Source organism: Drosophila obscura, unplaced genomic scaffold (genome assembly GCF_018151105.1).
Source record: "Drosophila obscura isolate BZ-5 IFL unplaced genomic scaffold, ASM1815110v1 contig_9, whole genome shotgun sequence".
In the NCBI taxonomy this organism is placed as follows: domain Eukaryota; kingdom Metazoa; phylum Arthropoda; class Insecta; order Diptera; family Drosophilidae; genus Drosophila; species Drosophila obscura.
In genome coordinates, this window is record NW_024542883.1 from 4989961 (window position 1) to 5012260 (window position 22300).

At 43.3% G+C, this 22300-nt stretch overlaps 1 protein-coding gene, 1 long non-coding RNA gene and 2 other non-coding genes across 7 annotated transcripts in view; 2 read left to right on the forward strand and 2 right to left on the reverse strand.

The window, feature by feature from the left end:
• Positions 1-395: 395 nt before the first annotated feature.
• Positions 396-493, reverse strand: Trnay-gua. The gene is made up of 2 exons: positions 457-493; positions 396-431 (listed from the first exon to the last, which is right to left on the reverse strand). It is a non-coding gene; the product is annotated as a tRNA-Tyr (tRNA).
• Positions 494-3494: 3001 nt separating this feature from the next.
• Trnay-gua lies at positions 3495-3618 on the forward strand. Its single transcript has 2 exons — positions 3495-3531; positions 3583-3618. It is a non-coding gene; the product is annotated as a tRNA-Tyr (tRNA).
• A 721-nt stretch (positions 3619-4339) lies between these two features.
• The window catches only part of LOC111069240 (protein decapentaplegic), a 36537-nt gene continuing 18576 nt past the window's right edge, over positions 4340-22300 (reverse strand). Inside the window, exons 1-3 of one of the 2 annotated variants that reach the window (XM_022359214.2) lie at positions 12152-13454; positions 8590-9504; positions 4340-6607 (exon numbers count right to left, since the gene is read on the reverse strand). In XM_022359214.2, the coding sequence (XP_022214906.1) occupies positions 5694-6607; positions 8590-9490 (1815 nt within the window). In that variant the 5' untranslated portion in view covers positions 9491-9504; positions 12152-13454 and the 3' untranslated portion in view covers positions 4340-5693. Of the gene's footprint in view, positions 6608-8589; positions 9505-12151; positions 13455-22300 lie in introns of those variants that run through there. The other variant, XM_022359213.2, reaches the window with a different exon arrangement.
• Positions 10332-11119, forward strand: LOC111069241. Of its 3 annotated transcripts, XR_002607267.2 has the most exons (4): positions 10334-10460; positions 10553-10798; positions 10864-10881; positions 10943-11119. It is a non-coding gene; the product is annotated as an uncharacterized LOC111069241 (long non-coding RNA). The 3 variants fall into 3 exon arrangements; XR_002607266.2 differs by having other exon boundaries at positions 10332-10460; positions 10553-10881; XR_002607268.2 differs by lacking the exon at positions 10864-10881 and having other exon boundaries at positions 10335-10460.

The window sequence follows — 22300 nt, forward strand, 5'->3', positions numbered from 1 at the left end:
AGTATGGGTATAATTAGTAATGAGGACATTTTAATTTTTTTTCTTACAGTAAAGTATCCCAATAGATAACGACTGTATATCCGATTTTGAGTTGACAAAGCCTCTTCGACCCAATTAAGTATACGAGTATATTTATATTCTTGATCTGTGTACCTATATGTACATAGCTACATATGTGCGTCAGTCTGTCTGATTCATAAAATGATCATACAGATTTTTCAGCTAAAGTTTGTATTAAATTATTACTTAAGAAACCTACCATATGTATTTAGTTTATGAAAGTTTGCAGGAGCTAATAGAACTAAAAACTGATACGTCTTTGTTTAATCTTATTTCATTTCTTGAAAACGATTTAGCGAATCCTTAAAAAGAAGAAACTGAACAAAAAATTTGAATCCTTCGAGCCGGATTTGAACCAGCGACCTATGGATGTCTACATATACTAGGAATCTCTTTCTACAGTCCACCGCTCTACCAACTGAGCTATCGAAGGTCTATCTTTGGACGCCGCAAAACGAGTTCAAAAACCAATTTAATTAATGGCGACTTATCAGTAAGAGGCAAATTTTCAGTGCATGCAGCAAAGAGTGGTGAGGTGAGGTTTTTGGGGAGGCGAGCTTTGCTTTATGCAGAGCCAGCACAGCATTAAATATCGAATCGAATGTAAAACTTGATGTTTCTTCGGTTCGGTTCGGTTCGCTTCGGATCGGATCGCTTCGGCTCGGTCTAATATTTTATTGATCGGTCTCTGGGGCTCTGTGGAGTGGTGTTCGGTCAGATGAAAGGAAGGCGCCTAGTGTAAACAAAGACAGTGCGATGGGCGACAATTAATGCGGCCACCTAGTAAACGCCAGCCGTGAGTCATCGTCATACCCACTGAGCGTAGATACGCAGCATCGCCTGTGGGCTCGATCCCCAGTGATTCATGCCAGAGACGCGCACAAGACACGATCGCTCTTATCAGTCAAGTGGTGGTCTGCTAAGGTCTGGCCTGGAACCAACGATCCGCTTCTGAGCCTAGGAGCAACAAACTACCGCAGCAGCATCTACAGCGGCGGCTGGTCAGTCCCTGCTTCGGACAAAGTGTGTTCCTGATAAGCCAAAGGGGCAATTTTTGACGGGTCCAAAAGGTAAAATGAGAGAAATACTTAACAAACCAATTAGGATGCCAAAAATGCGGAAAGTCATAAAAACACAAACTGAAAACGAGCAGCCACCCAATATCAGTTAATCTATATATGTATGTATATAAATTAGGGATGGGAGCGTGATTCACGAATCACAAAAATTTAGATTGTTTTTGTTATGGATGAATATACAAAAGTTTCATATCATCCATTGGTTCTCGTGAAAACATGATAGACCCCAGCACTACATATCCCACTATCGTTTATCAAAACACAACTTCCACATTCCCATCTCCAAAATACTCTTACCACGGACGAAAAAGGTTAGCCAAGAAGTGCACTGGAGGAAGCGGAGCGAAAAAACTGACAGCTTACGGATAATTACCAACAAAAACGCATACAAAGATAGAGAGAGAGAGAGAGGGAGGGATAGTGTGAGAGAGAGAGAGGGAGAAATGGAGAGATTCTGTGGCAGATGGGCTGGAGGAAATGAGGGACAGCTGAGATGGCGGGCCAAGCGCCATGAGCGGCAATTTGTGTGTGATCCATTGAGTAAGGTTAGAAGAGTGCCGTGTCCCGTCTGCTGGCAATACGAGGGCTCCGTGGGTCTCTGTGTGCGTGTGGATCGATTGCTCAAAATGCCTTGTTAGATAACGAAAAATGATTCCCGCGGCGAGGGCCAGAGGTCCGAGTAACCTCTGGGTTAGTTATTTGTAATTTGCTCAGGTATGTTACAACAAATGTTCATAATTTTTAAGAATGACTCGAATCGTTTCTCAGCTTAGTTTTTCGTTCTAAACATGTCTTTCCCAATTTTGTTTATCAGCGCTTTTAGATCTCCTCGTCGCTGTGCACTCTTGATCTAGGTATCAATTTCTGCTATGATTGAATGAATTTTAACAACAGGTTCTCTCGATATGTGGGCGTTGCCTTATCGGCTCTAAAAATCTAACAGAACCAACGAAAAATTGCCAAGTTCCTAGGAAACCCCAGAACTGTTTTAGCAAAGATCCCGACCGATGTACACTTTATCGTGTCTCACATTGTGTGTGGCAATTCGGTGTTTCTCAGCATCACTCTGCCGCCTGATGAGTCATTTAATTGAGCCGAAAAATTTCACTTTGTCGCAGTGCAGTGTGCCTGCTGCAGCCGGCCAAGGGACGGGTAAATTAATTTACTCTGCGATAAGCCAACACACAATCCCCGCATGACTCATCTAACCATTCGTTCTTTCCCCGGTTCCATCAGTCTCGAACTTGCAGCGGAATTGCACTTCGATTTCAACATGCTTTGTTTCCCTTGGGGGTTTGACTTTTGAAATAGTTAGATTGCAGCTAAAAATAGCTATATGTAGGTCGTTTCTAGGTCTCGTAGTCTAGCTGAGTCTAGGGCAATGCTTTCAGGATTACACTGAGCAGCGTGACTTATGTTTTATTTCTCACTTCTCAAAAGTATGACACAAAACTATAGCTCAGTGACGGCCTCCTCTAGGTTTTGAAAGGTTTAAAGATTCGACACAGGGCGCTTTTTTAAGAAGCAAACCAACAATAATATGTTTTACTTTCTAGAACTAACCAGACGTGTTGCAAAAATGTAAGTGTGTAACGGCATACAATTTAATGTTCAATTAATATGCAATGGATGTCTCTTGGCTCTGTATTCAAAATTAATATTAGTTTGAAATTTATTTTATTGATTTGAATTTAAACGCTTGCAACCTTTAAAAGTTTCTTCTTCTCACACAATATTCACTACTAGACTTTGACTGAAATGACAAGTTTATTGGAATCTTGTTGGATAAAAATCAACTTGTTATAATTCAAATTTATTGCCTACTCTTATCAGCATCAAAGTTCATTCAGCTGTTTGAATAGTTTTTCTATACTTCTGTCATTCCGTTTGCCGGCAATTTTTCAAGCTCTAGACAGCTCCATGGAAAGTTGATATGCCAGCCGTCCACAGATGTAAGCAGATCATTATCACTCGTTTGGATCTGGCTTATTTAATGTCATTTAGGTTGGAGCGCACCACAAATTAGCCGTTGTGGCACGGGTTCGTAGCTGGTTTTCCACCTTTTCCCCCGACTCGCAACTGATTTATTTGCAATTCATAAATGTTTTCTTTTTTATAAAGTATTTAATCTATAGCCTGTGTGAGCTGCTTTTGCACTTGCCTGCTTATCTTGGGGCCTGCTCTTCTCACGTACTCTCGTGGGGCATACCTATGACAATTTTTTGTGAGTTTACGTTATGCTGCGATAAGCAGTTTGCAGTTTTGTTTCGGCTGATTTCGCTTTTTGCTGGGAGCTTTGTTATTCGGGGTCTGATAAGCAAGTGAAATTTCGGATTGGCACCTGCTTCGACAACGCCTTCGATAGCTCAGTTGGTAGAGCGGTGGACTGTAGAAATGTTTGGACTCGTAGATCCCTCTGAGATGGGAGGGCTATGCAGCAGTCATCCATAGGTCGCTGGTTCAAATCCGGCTCGAAGGAGTCTCTCTTTTGTTGAGTTTTTTTTTTATTGTGGAGCCTTGTTAAGTCCGAATTACTGCTGATCTTTTAGAGAATAATTGACTTCTATTTATTTTTGATAGTACGTAAGATACCTCAGATACGCCGAACCAACAAGTTCAGAGCATAGACATGGGATCCGTGGGAGCTACAATATATACTCGGAGAATAAAGTGGTTCGATTTTGACAAAATCTGCAGAGTTTGACTCCATAACTACATAACTTATGTAAAGGTTTTCTTAAAAAAACTTGTTTTTTTACCCATCGTCACTATGGCAGCTACATATATGATATAGTGGTCCGATCTCGAAGCCATCCGACAAATGATCTGTATATTCATGAACGACAACAATTTGCATAATTTGGTTGAGATTGCTTCAAAAATGAGAGGCTAACCTTTATAAATAGTCGCACATACATATCTGGTTATATCGACTTTTTTTATTTCAACTCAATTTTAATGCACACATTTACATTCCTCAACATTCAACCGTCTATCAAGAATATACGTATACATACATATGTATGTATGTGTGTACATACATTATTGGTCAGTGTGGCCAATTGTCACCAGTGTAGAATATAATTATTGTTTAAATAATTTTGTTTCTTTTCGTTCAAATTCCTTACATGCTTTTTTCTGGCAATAAAATTGTATTCCCGACCTAGAATCCCAATGAAAAAATAAACTTCAATATTGTATATATTTTTTAATAAATTGTTTTCTCTTATATTTTTTTTCATTCTTTCTTTTTTCTCGTCGCTCCATTGCATTCATCATCAAAAATATGTGTGTTTGTTTTAAATAAATAAAATAATAAAGTTTATATGAAAAAATACATACATATACAAATCGTGCTCTGCAACATCAGGCACGAATCGATATTTTCATTTCGAGTTTTCTGCTCTTTCCCTTCATTTTTTTGTGGGGTTTTCCTTTTCTGGTTTTCCCGTTTCGTTTCTACTAATTTATTCAACATGCTGAGCTTAACTGTTCAATCTTATATAGATACATTAATTAACGTTTACGGATTTATTCGAGCTTAGCTTAGAACGCATAACGATGTAAATATATAATATTTTTTTATGTATAGTTATAGAGAATAGTTTTTAGTTTATAATTTTCCATCATGTTTTTATTTTACAGTTACGTTTACATTGTATTCGGAACGAAGTTTAAATACCGTAGATTTATGTGTGTGTGTGTGTGTGTGTGGGTGTATTGCATATAGGGTATATTAGGATTTAGAACAGTACATATACAAGAGAGAGCTACTGTATGTGTATGTGTGTGTTTGTGTGTGTATATACGTAGGCGTGCATATCGGGTTGATATTTCCTAAATAATTTCAAGTAATTTTCCATTGAATATATTATCGCATCGCTTGAGCGCTCTAGTTAATTTACAAGTGATTTTTTCTTTATAAAGTTATTAACAAAAAAGGCCAGTAGAAAAGTTATCCATCTTTCCATAGGCACTCGTACAGATAATAGTTATATTTTATCATTTTTATACAATTTGTTCACTTTGTTTTCTTCTCTGCAGCTGTTGAGATACTTGTGTATCCTCGATGGCTATATATAAAGGTGGCGTTGCGGGGGCTTGGTGATCGGTGGTTGGTGGTTGGTGGTGTATGGTGGCTGTGCATGGCGGCTATTTACAGTTGGCTCTGCTCTCACTCGGATCTGCTCTGATCAAGGGTTTTCCAAAGCCTAGCTGTGGAAACTGACAGAGGCTCACCTCAAGGTGGTTCGACAGGGCTTGGGGCTTGGGGCGTGGGGCGTGGGTCGTAGGTCGAGGCTGCATCCATATATACTAGTACAATTAAAGTCTAACGATTTACACTTAAAATTCAAATATTCAGTCCATTTTGTTTGCGTTGTGTTTAAAGCATTGACGGCTTGGAACCAAACAGCATTTTATGCTCTCTCGCTCACGATCTCTCTCGACTCTCGACAATCGACAATCGATCGATTCGATCAATTCGATCCACTCGATTCGTTCGATTGGTCTCTCTTTTTACACTCGGCTCTGTATACAGTGGCTCGATCGAATCTATCGACAGCCACAGCCCACCACTGTCATCTCCTGATAGTTCTTGAGCACAACTGTACTTTGGTCATTGAGATAGAGCATGGCGACGCTGTCCAGCTGCGTGGGCACGCAGCAGGCCTTTGGTACCTTCCCTGGATTGAGATTATTGACTAAGGTTTGCACCACCGCGTGGTTCGTGGAGTTGAAGTGATCGGCCAGCGGGAATGGGCACTTTCCATGGCAGTAGTACGCATCGTATCCCGGTGGCGCCACAATCCAATCGTCCCAGCCCACGTCTGCAAAGTCCACATAGAGAGAGTGCCGGCGGCACGTCTCCTCGTGGTTCTTGCGCCTTGCTGGCCTCCGTTGGTGCCGTCGATTTCTGCCACCTCCGTTGCCCTTTGCACCCTCTCCACCACCACCGCCCCCACTCACATCCCGTATCGAGCGCGCCTTGTGCCGCCCATCGTCCGTGTAGGCGAATAGCAGCGGCTGCTTGTGCTGCCACTGATCATGCGCCTCGTCCGCGCTGCGGCGCAAACGAACATGATGGTGCGGCGCCGGCTTTAGAGAGCGCATCGTCCGCACCTCCACTAGCAGGCCGTAGTTCTTTTGCGGTGTAGCCAGCCACCGATCCACGGCAGGTTGCACGTCCATGCTCACCGTGTCGGTGCTGTTGAGACGCACTGTCTTCGTGTCGAGCAGAAGATAGCTCGGTTCGCGCTGTCCCCGGACGCCCACCCTGGTAATGTCGTAGACGAGCACTTGGTACCGTGTCCGGTTCGCCGACGTGGAAGTCACTGCCGCCTGCGCAAGCGCGTCCCGGGTCAGCTGCAGCTCGGCAGCCTTCAGCTTCTCTTCTGCGGGTATGCTCTTCACGTCGAAGTGCAACCGAAACCGATGATGATGAGGGAATCTATCGTCGATTTTACTATCTGCAATTAACAAGAAAAAAAGACAGTTTCGATTTGAGTAAGAATCAGAGAAGAGCAGAGGTTCAAAAGGACATGGGATCACAGTGCAAGAGAGATTTCGATATCCGGATCAGAAAAAAAGGGGTGTCGATATAAGGGCGGAGATCAGGGAATCAAATAGGATAGTCCACTAGATCAGCTGAAATGTCCTCGGTCAGTGGGGACATAAAAACTGGCTGAATTTGCGTACCGCGGCAGATGATCGGACAGACATTCGAGCATGTTCTCCTGGTTTCTACCTGTACTTATAAGTACCCCCGCTTAAATACTCCCACTACTTGAGTGGAAGGTGCATGCAGGGCAGTTTCCTCAGAGAAAATGTAAAAACAGGTCGAAAATCGCACGTTCCAGTTGCCCAGCCGCCTTTTTACTGCTGGCGCCTGTGCTAAAGACTCTAGCCCACCCTGGCCTGCCTTTGAGGATCCGGCAAGGTGCAAACTCTGCACGCTTGCTGAAAAATCTTAATTTGAATCGATGCCGCTGCCGCTGCCATCTTACCACTCGAGTACACACAAACAATACAAAGGGAAAAGAGTCGTAAATTCTTTTGAGAATCAAGAGACGAACCCCTACACAGATACAGATGATGTTGCAGTTGCAGTTGCATTTGCGGACACCGCATCCGAATCCGTAACCAAAACTGAAGCGTTGCCAAGACAAACCAAACTGAGGCTTAGACACTTTGCCTCAGACACTTTGCCATGCTGGTTTGGCTTGGATTGGATCGGACTGGATTGGTTTGGTTACCTGTTACTTGTATGTACATATGTATGTCCTCTATGATGGACTCAGGACTCGACACCCCGGCCTAACCTGCCTTACTCTAACTGCTTTATTGTTCGTTCCTCTAATCCTGCGGAAAATAATGCGAAATACGTTTTAATAATAATTGTTATTTCTACAAATACAATATAAAAGCCATTTAGCGCATGCGCTAAACATTCCGGGTGTAATTCCGTCGAAAATTTTCAAGGTCACTTTTGGGCACGGATAATGGCACTGCAGGTAAAAGGACGCACTGTCCTCTTCGCCTGCGACCCTCTCCTGCGCTCTGTTCATTTTGAAAAGCTGCGGAATTTCCGCGTGATTCCACAGTTTTCACGCTTGCGTGAATGATGCACCCGAGCAGGTATGCAAATCGTTTAGATGAAACAGTATTTCAGGGAAAGTCCACACTCGCTCTTCATTCGCATTTTAGTAGTGGAAAGTACGCGTTTCCCATGAGTGAGAACGAGGGAAATCTATCAGTCCACAAGATAGATTGAATCCTTTTCCATGGCACATGTGCCGGACAGAGAGCAGGTGAAATATCTCTCTGGTAATCTCTTGCATAAACTATAAGGATTTCCGTACATGAAAATGGTACATTTTCATTAAAAAAATGTTCAATTAAATTGAAACTGTTAGTTACACTACAATTAATGCTGTCGTTCCACAAAGCTTAATTTATAGATTATCACTTTTGAGTGGAAATAACAACAATAAACAATAAACAACAGGAGTGTAAATTGATGCCCTAAATGTGGCTGCAAATTTGAGACAAATGAGACAAATGATAAACTTGAGAAAATAATTACATAATCAAATAAATATTCATTAAAAATCGGTCAGCTATCCATGTGTAATGATAATACTACTGAATTGAAATTAAGAAATGAAGAATGGGAATCACACTGACTCAAGGTCTAAAACTTAACGGCCTGTGGGAAGCCAGCTTAGAATTGGTGTACAATTATTAACTCTTCCCATAGTGCCATGAAAGCATTTCGAAAAGTTCGAATACTTTGTCATTCACACTATTTTTATTATAAAACTTCATATTGTACTGATATAATAATGCTGTGATCCTTCTAAAAATATTAAAAACAATAAAATAGCCCTCGATTTAAATACAATATAAATAAAGATATATACGATCGAAATTTGGTTTTGGGTAAACTCACCTTTGTGTGTAAAACTCCTCACGGTGTTCGCTGATTTGGTCAGCAGTCCTGGCCTGGGTATGTTCACCGAGTCCAGTTCGTGGCCCATGATCTCGGCGTAGAGCTTCTTCATGGCCTCGGGGATGATGATCTTGGAGCGATCGATCTTGGGCGGCCGCTTCATATTGAATAGCGACAGAAGGCTATTCTCGATCTCGACTAGAGTTGAGGGATCTGGTTTCAGTTTATCTTTAATGAGTTCTTTTTTGCTATAGGTCGACGGCTCCAGCTCCTCGATGATGGCCCCTGCGTTGGCGGGGACATTGATGGAGGCCACTTCCTCCTCCAGGGCCAGGGCGGGATCATCGACGAAGATTGTTTCAATCGGGGATTGATGAGATTCTGTGGATGTTGGAGCAGTCGCTGGCTTGTGATGTTGCTGCTGCTGTTGCTGCTGCTGTTGCTGTTGCTGCTGATGATGTTTCTGATCCTTGACAGCCATTTTGTTGGATTTATTAACTAATTGTTTAGGTTTATTTTTGGAATTTTCTAATTGGTCTGTTCTTGGTTTATGCACTTCGTTGAACTGTCGATTCGCGTCACTTTTGCTATGTCTATTGCCCTTGTTTTTGCTATACCTCGGGCCTTTATTTAGGTTGTTATTTAGATGGTTTTTATCACTATCACTATCACTGCTTTTGTAGAGCAATTCGTTAAAGGGATTAAATGCTTTTGCTAATGCTGTTGTTGCTGTTGCCGTTGCTGTGACTGCCACAGCTGCTGCTGCTGCTGATGGCTCAATGCGGTTAGGCGCTATGGCTGCGATGAATCTCTGGGATATACTCGTATCCTCGGTGCTAGCAACTTGAACGATCGGTTGAAAAGTCGCCAGCACTGCGAGGAGTAGAATCCATGCGCGCATGGTCGCTTGCAACTCTGGAACGATACAAAAACATGGGAGAAATGGTTTAGCATTTGTCGAAAAGGGTTACTCTTCGGATCGATCAGTCCTCCGCTCTTTCACTCAAGCGTTTGAGTGCAGCAATCAGCTGAAGCGAGACGACTATACAGCCCAGGCCCAACTCTTTCGCTCACTCTGCTTGCCTGTGTGTGTGTGTGTGTGTGTGTCTGTGTGTGCCCGACGACGTGCGATGCTCGACTGAGCGGCACACGATCGGGCTCTTTCGGCAGGTACCACAGGTAAGGGCAGCGCTGCTGCGGGCGACGTCGCTGCGTGGGAGACGCCGACTGCGACTTGCCGTCGCAGCCACTTCCTTTGGAACTCGGACACTCTTCTTGGCACATTTCAAGAAGCGCCTGCTCAGCTCTGATCTGCCCTGCCTCAAAACTTTTATGGCCCACAAGGGTGAAAGGTGCAACTAAAAAATGGCTGGCACTGGCTCTTCTCTCCTCTCTCTCTCTCTCTCTGTGTGTCTGTGTCTGCTGCACTCTCTAAAACACTCACATCCATCCATCCCCCCCATCCATCCCATATGCAAGTGTTGCAATCCGGGCGGACATTGCACCTTTCGGGCTGACACGCGATCTTCTGGGCCATATCGGCATACCAAAAGCATTCGCTGTGCCCCGTTTTATGTCTACGCTTAGAAATTCAATATAGTCCCATACAGCCCCTTCCTCAGCCAGCCCCCTTGCAGGCGGCCCCCTGGTCAATCCCATGTGGGGTTCGATGCAAGTTTTTGGTTATTAGAGAGGTTTCAATCCACGTTCTTATCGCTTTGCCTTGATTTATAAACAGGCGGCTATTCACAGAGAATCAAAACTAAAAACCCACTTATCTGGAAAATTTATGAAAATTATTAGAAGTATTCTATATATTTTGGTTATAGGCAATAAATTTTCAAGATTTTATCTCAAGATGCGCCCAAAAGGTACAGGCACACACACCTAGAACAAATTACATGTTGTTCTTCACATAAAGATACGCATCTTATCTTGTACTAAAAAATTTGTTATATGACAGGGCGCTTGGGCGCAAAAGGAATTTTCGAAAATTGTTAAATTGGGAAGAGAATGGAAGATGGCACACGCTGGGGGGTGCTGTCCCAGAGAGCACAGTGTAGAGGCCTCCAGTCCTCAGCCGGCGGTGAGGGCTGAAAAAGATCTTCCAGCTCTGATAAGACGGATTGAAAATTGGGAAATCTTACGAGAGGAGAGAGAGCTGTGCGGATCGGTGTGGAGTGGAGCGGGGGAAGGGTGAATGAAATGGGTGAATTTCATAAATATGTTTATGATTTGTTCATAATTTGTTGTTTGTCTTTAATACGTTCCCAGAATTCTCCAGGTTCTGTGGTTAGCTTGTGGTTTCAGTTTCAGTTTGATGTTCTCCTATATTCACTTTTTATTTTCACAGATTTCCCACATAGCGCCTCTACCTGCCCACCGGGGGATTTCTGGGATTTTCAAGCTCGCCGTCCATTCAATAAGTTATAACGCGGACTTGCCTCTATTCGAACTGTGAAATGTCGCAAGCCCATGCTAAAGTTCAAATTTCAAAGACTAAAAATAACAAAATAAAAACTTCGAAATGTTTCGCAAATTGACACATTTTTTATTAACGTTTCATTCCGGTTACCCAATATCATCCATCACACACACAATTACAGAAACATTTGTATCAGTGCCGCACAACGTCAGCAATTAGATTGGTTAATAATAAACGCAAACGTAGACGAAACCCTCGATGGGCCAAAGACACAGATACAATAGAAACAAACTACATACATACATACATCCAAATCTATATTTTGTTTGGAAAATTTATGTCCCCAGGATATTGACGTTTTTGTTTTGTCTTTACCGCCGCTTTTTATGTGACCATCTCTTTTTATTCTCCACCTTTTAAGAGGGTCTCATCTTCAAAAATTATTAGTTTTGTTTCAGAACGGTACTTTATTGTGCGGGCCAACAAAGGTCAAGCGAATTCTCGGAAGACTAGATAGTCCAAAATTAAATAATAATGTACGTGGAGAAATGTTTTGATTAAGTCTGGTGGAAAATGCGTAGCGGTTGGTTGCAAGCGAGTCAATATTGGGAGAAGTGCGAGACTCACGCCTCCTCTGTAAGGATGGTGATGGTTCAACAAATATATATTGGGATATGTAGTTTAGTTAGGAAATTACCAGATCTAAAGCAACTATTATTTTGGTTCTAGTTTGTATGTAAATGTACTGTATAGTTCTAATAATTCAACTGTCGTTCAACAATTCTAGAATCTCCAATAAAAAATAACAATTCTCCAGCTTTGCAGTCAGAGAACAACTTGAAACGATATTCACTCTCCCTGGAAGCCACATGCCATCCACAAAGCATTCCCCCAAAACATTCCCCAACCAATATCAAATTTTCCGTATCGAATGCCACTCTGGTTATGCAATGGTTCAGTTTTGTGAGTGGTTCTCACAGCTCGTCCCAGTTCAGATATTCACTTATATGTATGTATATTTTTTTTTGGACACATTTACATAAGCTTAGGCCCCGTCGAGGGGTTAGGTTAGGAAAAGAGGGAGGAAATAATGCATATCGAGAAGAAAAACCCTCTGAGCTCTGGTACGGCACTCACCTCAGTCTTATAAAGTTTCCTATGGTTGAATGATATCGCCTGGTATTAGATCTTTGTGGGCCCGTATGTATGGGTATTTATACGACATGTGTTTAGTCGTTAATTTGAGCGCCGTTTGTATATAGAGAGATATTGATGGATTGCCCGAAAAGTAAGCAAAATAAAAGCGACCAACTGTCTCGTCGGTCGGGGTCTTGTCGTGGTCGCCGGGCCTGCCTGGGCTGACACCTTTCGTTCCACTGAATTTATAACGTCTGCGACGGCGACGGCGACTGCGAGTGCGAGTGCGTTATCGCGCCGTGCGGCTTTTGGTTACACTCCGATATATTTGCACAATTTACAGATGTTTATGGCACTTGAGGCTTCCGTTCACTGCTAGTACTGTTGTTGTGCCTCTCGTTTCGCTTTTCAAATAAATCACGTTTGTGTAAATATCTGATAGGGACTTCTCACTCGCCTCGCCTCGCGCTGTATCTGTATCTGTATCTTCACCTGTACCTGTAATTGTGTATCTGTTTCTGTTTCTGTGGCGTGCGTGTTTGGGCTACTGTATCTCCGTTTGGTTTTTCGCTTGCGATAATTGTAGATGAAGTAGATCAAGTTCTTGTTGAAAATTGTATTGCCGCATTCCAGGCGCAGGGCGATTGTGCTTCGTGTTGTTGCTGTGATCGGAATGCCGCGGCACATGACACTCTGCCCAGTGAGTATCTGGCAGATACACTTGTCATTCGGATTCAGTTACTTTCTTCCCGTTTGCCATTTGTCCGAGCAATCGCCGCGGCAGCGGGGCCGTGTTGTGGCTGTAATCCACATTATTTCCAAGGAGAGCCGCCTCAATTGTTTATGCAGATTTATTGTTGTTTCTGCTGTTTCTTGCTGTTTTTTTTTCGTAGCGCACTTCACACCCGAGAGACAAGAGATGTATCTGTATCTCTTTGGCAGTATCTGCTGCGTGTATTTGTTTCGTATTCACAGTTTTGTTTGCCGCTGGCTGGCGGCTGTTCGGATTTCAGGGTTTCCCTTTACAACTTGTCGGTTGGCATTCCATTCCACACCACACCACACACACCGCACACACGCACCACTTGGCACCGCACACTCATCGATTTCTTTGTTTCTGCATCCAATTTTCTATATCGTTTGTGTTTCGACGCGCCGTAGTACGATTTTCTTTGGCCAACGCTGAAAGCTTTTGGATGTGTTTTTCGTTTCGTTACGTTAAGTTTTTACTTTGGCTTCCGCTCTATGCTCTCCGTGCAGCGGAATAGTTTTAAACTCGATCAGCGCTGTGGAACGACTAACGCCTTTCTGTCTACCTCTACCTGATTCAGATACTCAGATACAGATACAGTAACACCCGAGCGAAACCTCTTCGGCTCTTCGCTCGTGTTCGGCTTTCGAGCATTTTTCTGCTCACCGCTCGTTTCTCGCCTTCGGCAGCTCCACTTTGAGAGCAATACTTGACAGAGAGAGACAGACGTTAAGACTCGACACCACACGAGAGCGCGCCCTCTCAGAGTTTTGGTTTTTGCCTCCTCCTCCCCATCATCATCATCCTCATCGGGATGATCATTATCGGGGGAGAAGATCATGATCACGCACCTTGTCTAGCGCCACTTTTCAGTTTCCCAGCCAGCCAGCGCGACGTCAAAAATCTTCTTCGTTTCTTGTGCCTCTCTCTTTCACTCCACTCACATTCTCACTCATGCCGACCCGCACACAAACCGTCAAGCCACCGATGGCATGGCTCGCCGCAATTTACCACATAAAAGTGGAGTTTTAAGACAGAAGTCCGAGTAAAAGATGCCTCATATTATAGACATTACACAGATGCAATTAGTTTTAGTAGTAATGAACATAAAAATCTGTCGAATATATGATACAGATACAGATCTAACAGATAGTAGCGGTCGATACAGAATTGCATTGGAGGATGTAGAAATGTAGAATGCTGTGTAAGAACATAATGTCGAATGTCATGTACAATATCAGGTAAAATACGAGTATTTTGTACATTTTACTCGAATATCATTATTTGAGCGCACTCAAATTTCGTTCCCTACTTTTTTCTGATTCGTTGAGGGTGTTGGCTTATAAGAAATGTAATACCAGAACGTTGAGTAGTATTCTTAGCTTTCTCTTAAGAATTTATCCGCAATTTTGAGGGATCACTTTTTGAAATGTTTAGCGGTGAACTATTATTTGAGAAAACTTTCTTTATGAAGCAACTGTTTTACCGAAGAAAGTGTTTGAAAATTCATTGGAACGCACGAACACACATTTTTTATGTTCATCTCTTACCAAACTTTAAAATTTAAATATTTTTTAGGATGAGAGGAATATTTATTATATCGTACGAATTTTTCGAAAATGTATGCCTAAACTTTGTAAGAGAATGTAAATAAATAAAAATGTTTGAATACGCCTATCTGAATGCTACTGTTTCCTCTGTCATTGTGTTAGACCAATATCCTTACTTACTTACTTTTGAATTTCCAGAGGGTGTAACAAACGGACTACGAAAGCCCTAATCCGTTTTCCTGCCGAGTCAAACCAGTAGAGAGGGGCACATTTAAGAACCTTGACTCTTTTCGGGGTGTTGCACGAGCGCAATGAGCCAAGTATGAAACCGAACTGTCTCGCCCGGCCGCGATCGCGCATTCCTGAAGTGAAGCTGGAGTCTGAAGCTGCCAGCCAGAAAGGCAGCCAGATCGCTCGCAACGCGCATGGGCCATGGGCCGTTCAACACTGCCACAGGAGTGAGCGAGAGCCCACGAGTCGAGTTGTTTTCTTTTCAAGACTCTGTGTCTGTATTTGTGTCTATGACTCTGCGGGTGTTTGTATGTGCATACACATGTATATATACATACATACATACATATACATATGTATGTACATATGTATGTATGTATCTGTTCGTGTGTGTTTAGGTAACGAAATCCTTAGCAACCACACAGATACATAGCGTTCCACAAACAGAAAATGAAATCAAAAAGTCAGGAATTAGTATAATTTTATTGGTTGGCAAGAGGTAAAAAGAGGGCAGCGGCCGCCATAGGATTGACACTTGCCGGCTCTTTCACACTCGCGCACACAGATACTCTCGCTACCAATACCAACGCACTGCAACTGAATGCATTTTAACTGCCTTTTTTTTAGCTGTTCTTCAGCTTCTCCTGCTGCTGCTGCTGCTGCTGCCTCTTCTCCTGCCCTGCTCCCGGAGATGAGTCTTTAGTTTACTCGACTCAACCTGAAAAACACCCGCGCATGCGCAGCCAACGTGACTCTGCCACAAAAGATTGTGGATGTTGTTGCTGATTTTAGTGCTGCTGCTGCGGCTTTTGCAGTTGTTACCGAGACAGCAGGTGCTGCAAGCCAGCCATCTCGACGACGCCGGCGCTCGAATCTCGGTAGGTGGAGCTGACTGGCTGACTGGCTGACTGGCTGACTGACTGACTGACTTGGCTCTCAGTCGCTGCCTTGAACTGCAGGAGAAGCAAAGAAAGATGCTTAAAATATTCTCTGAGGCAGTCTTTCCTGCGAAGGGAGTAATCTATTGAGTTACAGGAGTAGATACATGCCAGTGGAGAGAGGTATACACGAGAGGTATAAGAATAATTTGTAGCAGTATGAAATGCTGCATTCTGGACGTGTCCAAGTGCTTAGAAGCTTTCATGTTGGTCAGTCCAACTAATTGAATACTAGATTTCAAATATATCTCTATATCTCTCGATCTCCAAAAGAACCCTCTCACTGGATGCCAGCCAATATACAGATGGAGTAAGCATCTGGTAGGGTATTATATTATTCATTTCGAAAGTATTAGACACATATCCCGGATCTCTTCTCCCTTCGCCGTTGCTTGGTCGCGACGTCTGGTCCGGAGACTGACCAAATTAAGCGTTGCCAGACATTGCGGCTTTTCTCTTGTAACACACACACACACACACAATCACAGTTGCACATACATACATACATATGTATGTAACTGGCGCCAAGGCTTCTTAAGTAGCCTTTGTTCCTGTTCTTCACTTCACTTGCCGCCGTCTGTCCGGTATTCGGCCTTCCTCCTCCCCAGCTCTTCAACTGCGATCAGAGCATCATATTTCCAAGCAATTTGTCAGTTATCCCTAACCGGAAGAAGAGTTTAGTAAGCACTTTAGAATCTAGCTTAGTATTCAGATCGTTCAAAACGGAACGGCCGCTTGCGGACGAATCTGACCCTGACGAATCTCTGTCGTCACTTTGGCTGCCCCACCAAACATGCCCAGCCCTCTCTGGTGCTCTCGTGGCCACGCAGTGAATCATGCCCATTGGCGCAGAGGGAACAAAAACGAACCACAAGAAGCGACTGCAGACTTCAGAGATACAAAACACACCCAGACACTCGCACAGACACAATGAGAAGAAGGCGGGATCCAAAGTTCTCCGAAATCCTTTTGTATGTTAATCGTCGAGCGCCGCCGTCTGATTTGTCTGTCGCCCAGTCCCAGTCCCATCTTTATCTGTCTCTGTCTCTGAGTCTGTTTGTGTGTGTGTGTGTGTGTGTGTGTGTGTGTGCTCTGAGCTCCTCCTTCGTTTTGTTTGGTTTCTTTTGCTGCTCTTTCTGCTCGGTAACTCCACTCTCACTGCATCCAGCAGATAAACAGATACAGATACAGATACATTTGCTCTCTGGAATGCTGGCATTCTCTCCACTCAACTTTAATAGCATTTAATTACCTTTTGCACGGCTCTGCTTGGACCACCTCAAATCGAGTCCGTGGCCCGTTATCTCCCAGGCCTATCGCATATTCTGCCATCCCTGGAACTCGAGCCTGAACCTTCCACATCGGCGCTACTTTCACTGACCATCCAACTCGTCATCCCGCAAATACGAATCCCGAAACACGAAATACATTATCAGCTGCAGTTCATTTATCAACTGCTGCCCTCGGCTCGTGTGTCATTTGTAAACGACTTGGCCCGCAGCGGCAAGTGCTTGGCAAAAACATCTTACAGCGCAAAATCTCCTTGACACTGTTCGGAGGGGCACGGAGACGGGGAAGCAGACGGCTGTCTACTGACCTCATGCCAGGCCATTACTTTTCCCTTTGCCTGGTCCTGGGACACAGCAGGATCATCATGATCCCTTTTTGCATTCTGTTTCCCCTGACACGCAACGGGGGAGTGAATCCTAATTGTCCTGGAGGCAGACTTAAACTATGAGGGCTCTCATGGACTCTCATACGGACGACGCAACTAAACGTGGAGACTAGTATGAGAGAAAGGATATTTTCTCTTAGTAAAGCTCTAACAATGATGGTTACTCACGGATGGGTAGGCGGGAAGAGGAAGGTGGATTTCTATTCCTATTTCTATTGTATCTTCCTCAGCTAATCAAGAAATATAATATACCTACTCATTATATATGTTTGCTCTTGGACTTCACCCCGGAGTTTCACCCCACAGAAACTCATCCACAAATAAACCGCATTGGGGTATCCTCTATCCATTAATTCGCTTTGTTTCGCTGCTGGAATAGTACAGTATTTGCTCGTATGGAGAGCTAATCAATTAACTTCGAGCAACCTGAAAAAAGAGTCTAAACAATGCCAGTTGGCACGTGGACATCAACGCAGAGCCTTTCACTGCCGCCTGCCTTCAACTTGATGGAAAGGTGACAGTCACAGTCACTTCAGAAAAACAAGACAGGGAGGCAGAGGTAGTTACGGATACAGATACAGATACATATACAGAAAGACTGCCAGAGACAGGGGCACAAAAAGAGGCAGCCGCGAAACTGCAGACAGACAAACAGACAGACAGAATAAAGGAAAGACTGCGATCCGATCCGATCCGAGTCTGATTCCTATTTCCATCTCAGACGGACAATTGTCAATTGTTGCTCAACTGGATCTGGATTCTTGTTGGCTTTGTCTTTTGTTCAATTAAAACGTTATTATTGTGTGTTTCGTTGTTTGATGAATGACAAACTGGATGTAAGCTGCAACTGCAACTGCAACTGCCACTGCCACTGCCACTGCGACTGCGACTGGGGACTCACAGTCTAAGTTGCATCTTGTGAAAGCTGATCCTTGTGTGCCCCGCTTCGGAAAACGTTTTGTAAGACGTATGGAGGTATGGAGGAGGGCTGTGTGCACGGATATGGGGCCTGATCTTGTAGTAATTTGATGCCTGCTCATCGATGTCCCTTCTTTTGTTGTCGTCCGAATCGTTTGTTTGTTTATAAATTGGTAACAATGCCGCCTCCTCCACTCGCCTGGCTATTACCCATCACGATCGATGTTGGCAACGCTTGATTTATGCATTCTCGATGGTAACCCAACACCGAAAGCGGACAAAATGAATACTGTGAAGCATTTTATTAGCGCCAGTTAATAATTTCTTTCGGGATATTGCAGTTGTGACCCTCCGGGAGTCTTTCAAATGCACTACAAAAAAATTATGGAATCAAAAACGAGAAACAATTTTGTTTTCTATGGACTTTTATATATGTATAGGGAATTATTTGACGACTTGGTTCTTTTCCATTTCAAAGGAGGCTCTCCATAATTGATTTGGAATATTGTTCTTAAAATTTGACGGATCTCTTCTTAGAGACGTCAATCTCCGAATTTCAATGATAGTTTTTCGAAGGCATTTGAATATGTAGGTTTCGAGTCCTACTTTTAATGGGTTTCAGAAATTGCTCTTTTATTTTACTTTTAGGGGTAAATTCAATTAATATTCATAAATGTATTATTGCCAGTGTAGAGTGAGGCTTGGTACTTCAATATGCAGCTCATCCTGGCCATCAGCATCATCAACATGGTGCTGTTTAGAGCTGGGACATGACCACATGGCTCCCACTTGGCCACTTCACTTTATGGAAACAGTTTGAATTCGAATTAACACAGCGGGCAGCCCGCATGAGCATTAAAAGTCAATTGCAATTAAGTTTGGTTAGGCGTTCACGTATCTTTTTTTTTTTTGTTTCGGGACGTGTGAGAATATCAAAGGTGAATAGGCTCGCAGCCCTCTCGAGTGGGCCACAAATCAAATCCGCTCCGCGAGGGCCCCGGGAAAGAAGCGAAGCAACTCCAAGATGGAGCGGCGGAGCGCCATCGATAAAACTTAATGGCACCCATAACTGTTGTGGCGAATGGCAGCGTGGATCCGAGACGAGGGAATATTGCAGCATGCATTCAAATTTATTACTAATTGGGTGTGAATTGCAACAAAATAAGGGACGGGGTGGGGTAGGTTTGCAGCAAGTGCAACTGCCACTGCCACTGGCACTACTACTGCAGCATGCAACATAATCGAAGCTGGTGCTAATTGATAGGTCTTTGATCTGCGGCCTCTATTTATTTACAGCAATTGTAAAACAACAATTCGGGCATAAAACAAACATCAGACCAGGGGAATGGGGATATATGTATGTGCACACATATGTACATATCTGGGCTATGGGCTATGGGCTATGGGCTATGGGGAGTACTTCACGTAATCGCCGTGAAAATGGCCCCGTTAGCATGCAGCCAATCCATTCGCTGCACATCAAAATCATCATTAGCACCGTAACTGCAGAGGAGATTTGGGCTCGACAAATTCCCTAAATGGCGGCATTAGTGTCAAGTGCCACGCGGAAGGGAAACATCAAATTTTATGATTTCATAAATATTTAAGCAGCCGTCTCAATCTCCTGTCGAATCCCCATTCAAAGTTCAGGTTCAGATCTTGCTCTTCCACGTTGCCACGCTCGAGACCTAGATCTATCGAACAAGAACCTTTCTGTTTATACAAACTATTTCGGATCCCGCAACAGAACACATTAATTTACTTTGTCTTCTCCGCTTCTGGCTGTAAACACTCACTTCCAGTTGTTGTTGTTGTTGTTGCCCTGTTCTTGAATGTACTCGTAGCTGTTAATACATAAACTAGTCGTAATGGCGCAATAATCGCCACTTACATAAATGTTGCCTCATATTTATGGCTGCTTTTTATGTATCAATACTTTATTTTAGTTACCATTTTGATATGAGTGGGTTATTACTTTAATTGAACTCCGACTCGGACGCATACTATTCGGATAGAGTGTGTGGCCATATGGTTTCCAGCAAATAAGTTTGATTACCATGGGCAGAAAGGGTTATGTAATGCTGAGATTAAGAATGGTTTAATAACTGCTGCTGGAAGCTGACAGAGATCATAACTAATAAAGTAATGACAATAACGACAAGTTAACAATAGTTTGCAGAATTAAAATAGTCACTCATTTAATAGTAGTATTTAATGTTTCGATTTCCATATATTCTCTATATCCTAGGCATTCAAATATTAAACATATGTACGCATTTTACTTCCCCTTCGTTTCATATTTATGGCTGTACGCGGTTCCTCAACTCAACAGTCAGACCTCAATTCAAAGAGTAAACAGCCATAAAGGTATGTTACATTTTCCATGCTCCGGCACTAGCGCTGGCTACTTTACAGCCAAATCAAAAATACCATAAAATACTCTAGCTAAGCGTCTACGCAACGCAGATCTTCCTCACATCGCTCCAATGCAAACAACATTTAAGCGCTTCAGTCGGAACGGAATTCACAATGATTCCGACCAAGTTGGGTTGGGAACTTTGTTGCCAAGATGATAAAATCGATCGAGAATCTGTCACCTTGTCGCCATAAATTCGCAGCACATCCCCAGAAAAACCACAAAACAAACGCAATACGAGGTGGCGATGAGAGCATGAGGCAACAACCAGAACAACAACCACAGCATGGGAATTGAGAAGAAGTGAAGATGCTGGAAGGCATAAGAGTTTACATACCCATACCCATCCCCATACCCATACCCATACTCGCAGACTCGTAGTCTCGTACTCGTAAATTGTAAACAAAATTATTGCAACGATTGCCAAATTAAGTGCAACCGCAAGATGAAATTCAATTTTTGCAAAATGCAGTTCTGTTTGTTTGTTTAACCAGTTGTGGTTGTTGTTGTTGTTGTAGTTGCTGTTGCTGTTGCTGTTGCCTAGGTTGCCGTGGTTGTTGTGGCTGTGGCTCTGACTGTGTTGTGGATCTCGCAATTGAGATACAACCTGACCCAATGAGAGGGATTCGCCTCGAATCTGCATCGATCCACTCGATATTGATCTATTTTTAGTGGGTTCGTGTAACGTGTTTATTTATAAGGCTTATGTTTGACATTGAAAATAATTTATAAACTTTGCCAGCACAGTTTATAAACTCCCCGCCAGCAGGAGGCCAGCTATTTACGAGGTTCATTCATAGGGAATCCGCGGCACAATTTACTCATTATGAATGCAATGTCCCCGCCACAGATGTTCCTCTCCAGTATTTTACTGTAGGACCAAAAATGGTTAAAGTCATTCATGTCAAGCAGAAGCCAAAGAAGCCGCAATCGATCAGTATGCAACATGGGGCAGCAACATGTTGAGCAGCCGCAATGTTGCCGCAACAATTCTGGGCAATTGCTGCGAAATGTTGCCATTGCCAGCTGGCATCTTGTAAATGCAACGCATGACAATCACAAAAGCTTCACCGTGCCGCACCGCACGAAGCCTCTGTCCCTGCCCCATCTTCAGACCCATCCCGTTTTGGGCAGGACAAGCTGGAGAAGCTGTCCAGCTTTGTTCTAGCCTGGTCTGGTGAATGGCTGTGGACTCTTCGCCGACGGACTAACTGGCTCGCCCTGACTGACTGACTGTTCACAGTGCGTATGAATGGAAGACAGGCGCTGGTCATCGGCTATGCTCTTGGAGGTGGGAGCGTGATCCGACTGACTGGAGTATCGTGAGTGGATGGATCATCGGAGTAAAATCAACTCAAATGTATGGAAACCAATGCTTGGGATAGCAAAATGAATATTTTTCCGACTCTACTTGTGTAGAATAATTCAAAATCACATTGTCAGCTCCATAATCCATATCCGCCATAATACTGAATAATAATTCTGATACGATCTGCGATAAAAGATCCAACAAATTTTAATCTATTGTCCCTTATTGCTCCCAGTATTATATTGATATTTTATAGTGGTCTTATGACGGCTACAGCATAAAGCAAAGGCTAAGGCCTAAGAGCTATCTTATCGGGAGTGCCATCTCCAATCGAGGCAATCTTCTAATTTCGCATGCAGCC